Consider the following 10,114-nt stretch of genomic DNA (forward strand, 5'->3'; position numbering starts at 1 on the left):
ATCTTGTTATTATGATGTCATGTAAACACTGTGGAGTCCATGTCATTTAACCATCCTATGTTTGGTTATTGTTATAATGTCCCCTGATTTTCTAATGCGTTGTGTTTTGAAATAAAGTTCTTGTGCCTTTCCGTTTTCACAAAAAAAATCTCCCATATGTTTTTCCATAGTAATAGAATTGTAAAATCCAATTTTAGTGAAAGTAATGTGTGTCCCACAAAATTTATGTGAGCACCAGTACCCAAATGGACTGTGACAAAACAAATACATTTTTCAGCCGTGTGTACCATAGTTTGGACGTATAACATGATCGGCTCCCACCTTGTTAACCATTTTTAATCCTGCAGACTATTTTCATATGGAACCTGGCTTGACAAGGAGGGAGACGATCATGTTTGCAAAACTCTACAGAGTTAACACTATTGTACTCAGGATGCTAGAATACGTCCAGAGTCAAATAGTGGCGACACTGTGAACATTGCTTCCACCTCACCTGACCAATATTCTTAAGGTACATTAATAAAACTATTATCCAACGATACCGACCAGTGATACGACTGGACCGAGATCGTTGTTTAGTTGTCGCGTGGTTGCAGGAGAGCTGTCACACAGACAGCTCTCCAGCGACCAAAAAAGAGCAAGTCCCGTGTAATCTGGGTAATGTTATGAAGCGCATGGCCGCACTCACGATGTTTACCATTGTAAATGTAATTTTAAAAAATACAAAAAAACATTATATTCCGGTGTGTGACACGTCCATCGCCGTCAGCCTCCCGTACTGTGCCAGCCCTAAAGCACAGCACAGCGTTTATTATTAAGTCAACGGTGTGCTCAGCTTTACGGGCGGGAATCACAGTGTCAGTGCGGAAAGATGACGGCGAGGGACGTGGTTGACACCTTTTTATATTTGTGGGGTATTGTTCACTTTTTATTTGAGTGTTTAAAACACTCCGCTAGTAACCCAATATTCCCTTGTTTAAAACAAAGACATCGCTGGATCGGTGTCTAACTCGCCGATCCAACAATGACAGCGTGTGATCAGTTACCCCAAAAAATTCCAAATCATTCGCTAACACCAAAAATCTCACAGCAGGTGCTCAATCGTTTTACGATTTCAGAAAAGATAACGTTGGTTACACACAAAAACCAACTTTATCTATACTGAAATCGTTGTGTGATGGTACATTTTAAACTTGACATATTGAGCAATGCTGTTTGTGTTTGTAACATCTGATAGTACACTGAGCGACAGCCCTATAAAACAATGAAAAAAAAATTGATAACATATTGTCAGACATTGCACATCAGGTGTTACAAAGACAAGATTTGTGTATACGGCGCAAGGTGTGATTTGGTGCAAACTTTATTTGAGACAATAAAAACGAATTTTTTTTAAAAAAAATAACAGTTTTATTTAGGGACACAAAAAAAAAAAAGGGAAATGTAATTAGGGGGTATCTACATCTGCTATTAAAGGGGATTGATATCCCCCACTTTTTGGGGGTGTTGAGGAGACCGAGGAGGAGGACGAGGGGGAGGAAGCAGCATACTCTATCACACTAGACGGGATGCCGACATCAATCCAGGAAGTGGATGGTGGTGAGACTGCCAAAGCAGGAGGTGAGAGAGGAGGAGGGACGACCAGTGTCCTTGGCTGGCTACTCCGGCTCCGGGTCGACCCAGGCTGTGTAGATGGTGTACTCCTTGTAGACCCAGGCTGGGTACTGGGTGTACTCCGTGTAGAGCCAGCCTGGGTACTTGGTGTGCTCCGGGTCGACCCAGGCTGTGTTCTGGTGGTAGTTTTGGGAGCAGCCATAGCCAAGGTCGTAGTGCTTGTCGTCTTCTTTTTCTTCCTCCTCTCTCCCTCTGGGTGTGGGTCGGCTTCCCGTCTGTGTGCCCTTGAAGGCCTGTCATGCTCTGAACTTTGGGGCTCTGTTCTGTGGTGGCGGTGGCGGTGGCCCTCGGCACGCGGAGCTCTGTGGTGGTGCTCTGCAGCAGGAGTCGGAGTCATGGCAGCCAGCGATGGTACTGCGGGCACATTTGTCGCTGACTGCATGACCCGAGCCTGCTGCAGAGCAGTGACATATACATTGTTGCAGCCCTGCATGACCGAAATCTGGAGTTCCGGCGTAAGATGTTCAACCATGCCGTTGTGAATGGCATTAAAAAAATGTTTGGCCGGCCTCGAGAGATCCGTTTCGATGTTTTCAAGACGCCGTTCGATATTGGACATTTTATCGCACAGCGCCTTGAAACCATTCTGAAATACGGTGCTCAAATGTAAAAATTCGGGCATGACCGCCCTGTCCGAGGCCCGCTGACGCTGTCGGGAAGACCCGAAGGAAGGAGCGACAGAGGCCTCGGCCAGGGGAACATCTGATGGACCGGCTGCCGGTTCGCCAGATTGTGGTGGTGCAGACCTGCTCTCGCTGTGGGATGGCTGCGACAGTTCAGATGGCGCTTCACAAAGGACCGCTCCAGAGGGTCGGACAGTCTCGCGGGTGCTGCTGTGTGTTCTGTGAAAACATAAGGAAACCATTAGTATACTAAATATCACATTTCACATGCGTCATTAATAAACTTTACCGCCAGGTATCCATTGCCGCCATTAATATTAACCTATTTTTAATATTGACACTGCATATGCACCATCAATATTAAAAAAAAATGCATTTATTTATTCAAAATAGTCACCCATGGTTGCGGTTTGTAACGCCAGACAATTATGCTTACGTTGGAACTGCCATGACGTCACGGTCATGTGACCGAGACGTCATCACAGGTCCTGCGAGCTGAGCAACCATGGGAACATAACCTGCTTTGCAGTGGAATGTATGCCGTATCTATTATATTTTACTTTTTTGTGTATAAAAAATCTTGGATACACCTGGATAGCCACTATACTACTCCACTATGAAATATTGGCTGGGCATGGCCAATCTACTATCTTTCTGTGTTCTGTATACTTCAGATTTCAGGGAAATTGCTAGTAAGTCAAGCTCACCATTGTAGTAATCCCAGAAGGGAGCCGCTGTGTCAAGTGTGAGAAGACCAGAAATGAATAAAAAATTTGAGGTCAACGAGGCGTGAAAAGTAAAAACAAAATACTTTATTCACTTCAATCAGAAGCTGAGGATGAAACATCTGCACAATACAATAAAAACACTACGTGTTTCAGGTCTGATGTTCCCTGTCTCCTGAAACGCGTAGATAGTGTCTATTGTATTGTGCTGATGTTTCATCCTCTGCTTATGATTGAAGAGGATAAAAGTATGTATTTTTACGTTTCACGCCTCGGTGAACTTGCCTTTTTTTCTTCATTTCTATACTTTGTACTTGCCAAAATAAATGGCTGGGCAATAAGCTACGTGGCTGGAATGTAGTATGTGAATATGCATGTTGTAAAAACTAGGTGTGTGCATAGGTACTATACTTACTCTCTGCTTTCAAGGACCGGTCGCAAGAACTGCAGTATACGGTTGTACTTGTACACCGAGGTCCTTGAAGCTGCAGCACCACTACGGGTCTGTCCCTCCTTTTTCAGGCTCCTCATGAAGCGGTCCTTCATGGAGCGCCATCTGGTCCTCAATTGTTTAACGGTGTATAAAGATAAAAAATAAAAAAGGTTTTAGATAATATATTGAAAACGATTACGCAACCGTGTGCAATCCCAATAGAAGACATCACAGACGGTTGTGTAATCCTGGCATGATGGGTCACAGCATTTTGGAAATACTTACGGAAACTAGCTTTGGCCTTGGGGGAAGCGCTGTCGAAGCCATCCCACAGCGATTGTGCCACCTCTAACCACAGACGCCGCAATATGCCCTGGTCCGCGTGCCGGGGGTCACGGCTGTCCCACAACGGGCCCCGTGCTTCAATGGATGCCACCATCATGTCAATATCCAGTGGTTCATCCAGGGCCCGTTGTGAAACCTAGAATAAATGGAAAATATTAATGTTTGCAAGAAAAAAAAAATTGTCCCTACCTCCTCCACCGCCACCTACCACAAACACCACCACCCCCTCCCACCACCCCCCATACCCGCAAAAACAAAAAAATTACAGAAAAAAAATGAATAGGTTTGAAAGAAAAACTTACTCTCCGTCCTGCAACCACAGCTTGGCCCCGTGGTCTCTGCTCCTGCTCCCTCTCTTCCTCCTGGTCCTCCTCCTCACTTGAAGAAGCCTGCAAAATAGTTTACCAAAAAGTTGAGTGACCCATCTACAAATGACAGCGAATATAGTAAGCAATAGTAGATCATGTACTCACCGGACTCCTCAGCGGTGGGGTGTTGCTCGAATCGCTGCCGCTGGCCATGACTAATGGTACCGTCACACAGTGCAATTTAGATCGCTACGACGGCACGATTTGTGACGTTCGAGCGATATAGGTACGATATCGCAGCGTGTGACACGCTCCTGCGATCAGGGACCCCGCTGTGAATCGTACGTCGTAGCACATCGTTTGAAACTTTCTTTCGTCGTCTAGTGTCCCGCTGTGGCGGCATGATCGCATGGTGTGACAAAGGTGTGCACGATATTGTATACGATGTAAAGGGCGGAGGAGCTGGCTACGTAGGAGCGCTGAATTCTCCACCTCCCGTGTGCTGATTGGGCGGTACAATACTGTGCGCTCATTCGACAAAGGACTATTGTTCCCAGCGGATAAAACCGGAGCTCTCGAGCGCGCTATTCATTTCTCTCTGTAGCACGTGCTGTGAACAGAACTCCTAAATTCGCTGGATTCCCTGGACTTTTAACTACTAGACTTTTACCGCAAAAGGTATGTATAACGCTACAGCGTAGCATATGTTGCGCTTCAACGGGGATAAACGCTGGAGTGTGGTTGATTGTTCCTTTGAGTAGGGTAGGCCTGAGAACCTCAGGTACACAGCTGTTGCGTGGCCCAATTAATTAATCCTTTTACAGATCGAGATGGTTGACTGCCCCATTTAATACCAGTAGTAACATATATAGTTATTAGATCAATGGTCAGAACATTGTTTTGTAAGCACGTGTATTTATTGTACGTTTGTTTTCTTTTTAGGAACTATGCTCACTTCCGATGAGAGTTCTGTTGTTGCTGCTGCCCTGGTGTTTGAGGCAGCACGTCTCCAAGAGGAGAGACGTCCTAAACGAAAACGTCGCATGTGGACCCGGAGCTGGCTGCAGAAAAGATCCACATTGTCACACATGGGTCTCATAAGAGAGTTACGTGACAATAACCCTCAAGATTTCCGAAACTACCTTCGGATGTCCGAGGAATCCTTCAAAATAATACTGTCTGCTGTTACGCCACTCATACAAAGGTGTGATACGCCGATGCGTGCAGCCGTGCCCGTGGAGGAAAGGTTGGCGGTGACACTGCGCTTCCTGGCAACAGGAAGGTCTCTTCAGGATTTGCAGTTTTCCGCAGCTGTTTCCAGACCTTTCCTGAGCGTTGTGATTCCGGAGACATGCGAGGCCATTGTGCAGAGCTTAAGGCATTATATGGAGGTACTACTATTTTTTTTTGGCTGCTGTGTTATGTCGATATATTATACTAGCTATTGAACCAGTTCTACGCCCTGATGGCGAGCATTTCTATAGGTATATGTTCTACATCCTATCATGTGCTGCTCCCATCCTGCGCCCCCATTCAGACATGTGCTGCTGTGATCCTGCGCCTCCATTCTGACATGTGCTGCTACCATTTTGCGTCTCCATTCTGATATGTGCTGCTCCAACCCTGCGCCACCCTTTTTTATTTGCTGCTCCCAACGTAATTTTATTGATTCTATTATTTAGATATATTGTTTAGCACCCCCTCTGAGTGACCGAAGCCATCTGTAAAAAAAATGGCTGCCTGCATACTCTGTGTTGTTGACTTTGTTATACTAATCCATACTGCGCCTCAATCGCTGTAGGATGTCCACATGAGAGTGTATGTGCATAATATATTTGACCAAATTTGTACATGTTTCCTTCTCATCTTGCAGTTTCCCAAGACGGCGGATGACTGGAAGAGGATTGGTTCCGATTTTGATGAGCTGTGGCAGTTTCCAAACTGCGGTGGTGCATTAGATGGAAAGCATGTGCGCATCACGCAACCAGCCAACTCTGGATCATTTTTTTTCAACTACAAAGGATATTTCAGTGTGATCCTCATGGCCCTTGTCAATGCAAACTATGAGTTTGTCGATGTGGATGTTGGCATGAATGGTCGAGTCTCCGACGGTGGTGTTTTTGAACACACTTCATTTGGGGAAAGCTTGAGGAACAATGAACTGCTGTTGCCACTAAATGAAGACACAAAAGCAAACCTAAATTTTGTCTTCATCGCTGATGAAGCTTTCCCTCTTCATCCACATTTGCTGAAGCCATTTGCACAGAGAACACTCACACCGGAGCGCAGAATCTTTAATTACCGGTTGTCGAGGGCCCGTCGTGTGGTTGAAAATGCCTTTGGGATAATGGCAAATCGGTTTAGAGTGTTCCACACAGCTATCAACTTGAAGCTGCCGTCTATAGACATTGTGGTTTTGGCATGCTGTGTGCTCCATAATTTCCTGAGACGTCATGATACGAACTCCTATTCTCCTCCTTCGTTTATTGATGCAGTGGACGCACGAACCGGAGATATTGTGCCCGGGGAATGGCGTACACAACCTGAAAATTTTACAGCTCTTCAAGCTCTTGGATCTGGCAGACAGGCAGACGATGCAAGGGACTGTCGCGAAAAATACTGTCAGTACTTTAATGGTTCTGGAGCTGTACCGTGGCAGGATCGCGCCGTATAACATAAAAATTTGTTTTTTTGCTTTGCTGTCATATAAACCTCGCTAAATAACTTTAAATGTGATGCCTATACAATGTTGCTGTTAACCCTTATAGCTTGGTAAACATTAAAGAAAGAATGCGAAGATTTTTGTTTTTTTTTGTAACACTTCTTGGTTTTAAATTATTTTACAACAAAATATAACATAACCCCCCCACCAAAAAAAATATTATCTCCTGCCCAAGAGGTGTCGCAGCGTCACGCCCTGCTGCTCCACTTGACTCTGGAGGAGCGCTGCTGTCTGCTGCAGGAGCGCTGCTGTCCGCTCCAGTCGCAATTGTCTCGCCAGGAGCTCTCTTACGGTGGCCGTTTCTGTGGATAGAAGAGGTTGGAGAACCAACGTTGATTCCTCTGAAAATACATCTCGACCTCTGGGGCAGGACCGAATTTTCTGTGTTGTAAATTTCTATTTGGTCTGGCACCACAGGGCGATGTAAATTTTAATATATTTTACAGTTTTGGTTGTCTATGGTGACATCCAGCAGAAAACCACTCGCATTATCTTGATACTTACGGAGAAGGGACGCCGGTTCCTCATTGCCAGAACCAGAGCTGCTAATGTCCCATCCCAGCGATCTGGCCACTGCTGCAGCACCTAAAAGCAAATAATAACAGATCTGGTTAACTATGGAACACGCCGTTGGGAAGCGCTCGCAGTTTTGGTCACTTACGTATGTTAGCTTCTGGGGAGAATGCCGCCGACCCGGGGGAGGAAGAGGAGTGTCGAAAGGGAGGTGTTGAGGGTGGTGTAGGGGTGCGAGGCCGTCTGCTCTCTGGTGGTGGCGTGGTAGGCCGCTGGGTCATTACTGCGTCTGTAATGTATTCAAATATTTCCGCTACCCTCTTATGTCCCGTATGCAGTTGAAAAATTGTAATCTATGATTGTTAACTTACGTGACGTCACGGACTGTGGGCTCCCGCTGGTGCTGGATGCTGTGGTGCTGCTGGCAATGGCAGGTACCTGTTGCTGCCGCTGTCTCTCTACACAGAAAGTTTACAAACGCAATCTTTAAAAACACATGTAGAGTGCTGCAGATCAAAGCTAACAATATACTGAAACATAAAATTTATATCACACTTCACAGGGGTGCGAGGGTGCATGGTCGCAACAGATGGTGGAGGTGTGGTAGGCCGCTGGGTCATTACTGCGTCTGTAATGTCTTCAAATATTTCAGGTACCCTGTTATGTCCCGTGTGATGTTAAAAAAAATGCAATAAATGATTGTGAACTTACGTGATGTCCCGGACTGTGGGCTCCCACTGGTGCCTGAAGATGGGGTACTGGTGGCAATGGTGTGTCTGACTTGCCGCCGCTGTCTCTCTACACCTAAAGTAAAGAATCACAATGTTTACACACAAATGTTGAGTGCTGCAGAGCAAAGCTAGTACTAGTACTTGCCTCGCCTTGCCTCCGCACGCAACTCCGCAAACATTTGTGGCGTTTTATAGCGGAGGTCAGCCCATTTTTTACGCAGCTGAAGCTGACTGCGGCAGACACCAAACCTCCTTTCCATCATTCTTGTTATTTGTCCAAGCACTTCTCGCTTGTGGATGTGTGGGTGGGCAGGGCGGCTCTCCAGACCCTCGTAATCCATGGCATCCATCTGGGAAATAAAAAAAAGGAGTTCTGGCTGCCCCAGAGGAGCAGAACGCATTCTCGCCGCCATTTTAGATGGAATGACCCTGAAGAGCAACGCCCAGAGGAGGAGCTGCGCTCCGCCGTCCTGCCGCGCCATTGGCATCGCAATAGCGTTGCCGTTTATGAACAGCGTCACATTTGTGACGACTGAGCGTTAAGAAAGGAACGCACATAGTAAATGCCGTTCGAAGTATCGTTATATAACGCCGGAGCGGCACGTTAAGTACGCTCGTGGTCTATGACGGCGTGATGACGTTACAGCGTTCCTGCGTGCCTGCCCTAGCTTGTTTTTGTCCCCTGACATCGTGATAATGGCTGCCAGTCGCCGTGGTCCACCTATGGGCATCCCAGAGCTCAAGTTCCTTATTGGAACAATGGATAGGATGCAGTATGAAACCACAGGGATGGTGCTGCACCGCAACCAGCACAAGGAGGAAGTTGTCCGTGTGGTGTCTGAGGGCCTCAGGAAGCGGTTTGGGATAACTCGGACCAAGGCCCAGATTGTTAAAAAATGGGGCGATCTCAAGTCGAAAAGCCCAGAGCGCCTGCAGGAGCTTCGCCAGGAGATTAGCAGAGGTTAGTACTCAGGTACCCAAAAGTATGTTGGACAGCTATGGGACAGTTTGAATGTTGCAGAGCCACTATGTGCCACAGCTATGGGACAGTATGAACGTTGCAGAGCCACTATGTGCCACAGCTATGGGACAGTTTGAACGTTGCAGAGCCACTATGTGCCACAGCTATGGGACAGTTTCTACGTTGCAGAGCCACTATGTGCCACTGCTATGGGACAGTTTGAACGTTGCAGAGCCACTATGTGCCACAGCTATGGGACAGTTTCTACGTTGCAGAGCCACTATGTGCCACTGCTATGGGACAGTTTGAACGTTGCAGAGCCACTATGTGCCACTGCTATGGGACAGTTTGAACGTTGCAGAGCCACTATGTGCCACAGCTATGGGACAGTTTCTACGTTGCAGAGCCACTATGTGCCACTGCTATGGGACAGTTTGAATGTTGCAGAGCCACTATGTGCCACAGCTATGGGACAGTTTGAATGTTGCAGAGCCACTATGTGCCACAGCTATGGGACAGTTTGAACGTTGCAGAGCCACTATGTGCCACAGCTATGGGACAGTATGAACGGTGAAAAGTACTATGTGGCACAGCTAACTGCTGACCGAACTTTTTTTTTCCTTCACAGAGGCAAAGAGACAGCGCCGCCGTAGACACGAGGCATCACACACCGCCTCTGAAGTCCCAGAGCCCTCCGGGTCAAAGACAACTGATCCTAGTAGGTTCCCACAATAATGTGATTTGGGTTTGGTTGCAGGTCCCCTCCTCCCCCCCCCCCCGGCAGCCAGTGTTGCCATATATGCTGACAGACCTTTTTTTTTTTTTTTTCCCTTCACAGAGGCAAAGACACAGCACCACCGCCGCCACGAGGCTTCCCGCCCAGCCTCTTCTGGCTCTGTGCCCTCAGGGTCAACTCCTCCAGATCCTAGTAGGTTCCCACAAAAATGTTATTTGGATTTTGTTTCTGGTCCCCTTCCCCCCCCCGGCAGCCAGTGTGGCCATATATGCTAACAGACCTTTTTCAAAAATTTTTTTTTTTTTTTTTTTTCTTCACAGAGGCAAAGACACAGCACCGCCGC

General features: G+C 46.9%; 2 protein-coding genes across 4 annotated transcripts; one reads left to right on the forward strand and one right to left on the reverse strand.

The window, feature by feature from the left end:
• Positions 1–1,399: 1,399 nt before the first annotated feature.
• LOC138637541 (uncharacterized) lies at positions 1,400–4,329 on the reverse strand. 3 transcript variants are annotated; one of them, XM_069726321.1, is made up of 4 exons: positions 4,274–4,329; positions 4,103–4,189; positions 3,438–3,936; positions 1,400–2,516 (listed from the first exon to the last, which is right to left on the reverse strand). In XM_069726321.1, exons 3-4 carry the CDS (start codon positions 3,566–3,568, stop codon positions 1,448–1,450), a joined length of 1,200 nt encoding a protein of 399 aa, XP_069582422.1. In that variant the 5' UTR covers positions 3,569–3,936; positions 4,103–4,189; positions 4,274–4,329; the 3' UTR covers positions 1,400–1,447. The 3 variants fall into 3 exon arrangements, with proteins under 3 accessions (XP_069582422.1, XP_069582424.1, XP_069582423.1); XM_069726323.1 differs by having other exon boundaries at positions 4,274–4,323; XM_069726322.1 differs by lacking the exon at positions 4,274–4,329 and having other exon boundaries at positions 4,103–4,216.
• Positions 4,330–4,650: 321 nt separating this feature from the next.
• Positions 4,651–7,040, forward strand: LOC138637540 (uncharacterized). The gene is made up of 2 exons (XM_069726320.1): positions 4,651–5,499; positions 5,982–7,040. Exons 1-2 carry the CDS (start codon positions 5,056–5,058, stop codon positions 6,780–6,782), a joined length of 1,245 nt encoding a protein of 414 aa, XP_069582421.1. The 5' UTR covers positions 4,651–5,055; the 3' UTR covers positions 6,783–7,040.
• Positions 7,041–10,114: the final 3,074 nt, after the last annotated feature.

The sequence above is a fragment of the Ranitomeya imitator genome, chromosome 5 (genome assembly GCF_032444005.1).
Source record: "Ranitomeya imitator isolate aRanImi1 chromosome 5, aRanImi1.pri, whole genome shotgun sequence".
Lineage (NCBI taxonomy): Eukaryota > Metazoa > Chordata > Amphibia > Anura > Dendrobatidae > Ranitomeya > Ranitomeya imitator.

What these genes read in the sequence shown, in the direction of transcription:
- LOC138637541 (XM_069726321.1), bottom strand. Translation starts at nt 3,568, where the DNA reads ATGAAGGACCGCTTCATGAGGAGCCTGAAAAAGGAGGGACAGACCCGT. An exon ending in CCGGTCCTTGAAAGCAGAGA is followed by an intron (nt 2,517 to 3,437) that starts GTAAGTATAGTA and finishes ATGTTTTCACAG; the next exon opens with AACACACAGCAGCACCCGCG.
- LOC138637540 (XM_069726320.1), top strand. Translation starts at nt 5,056, where the DNA reads ATGCTCACTTCCGATGAGAGTTCTGTTGTTGCTGCTGCCCTGGTGTTT. An exon ending in GCTTAAGGCATTATATGGAG is followed by an intron (nt 5,500 to 5,981) that starts GTACTACTATTT and finishes CTCATCTTGCAG; the next exon opens with TTTCCCAAGACGGCGGATGA.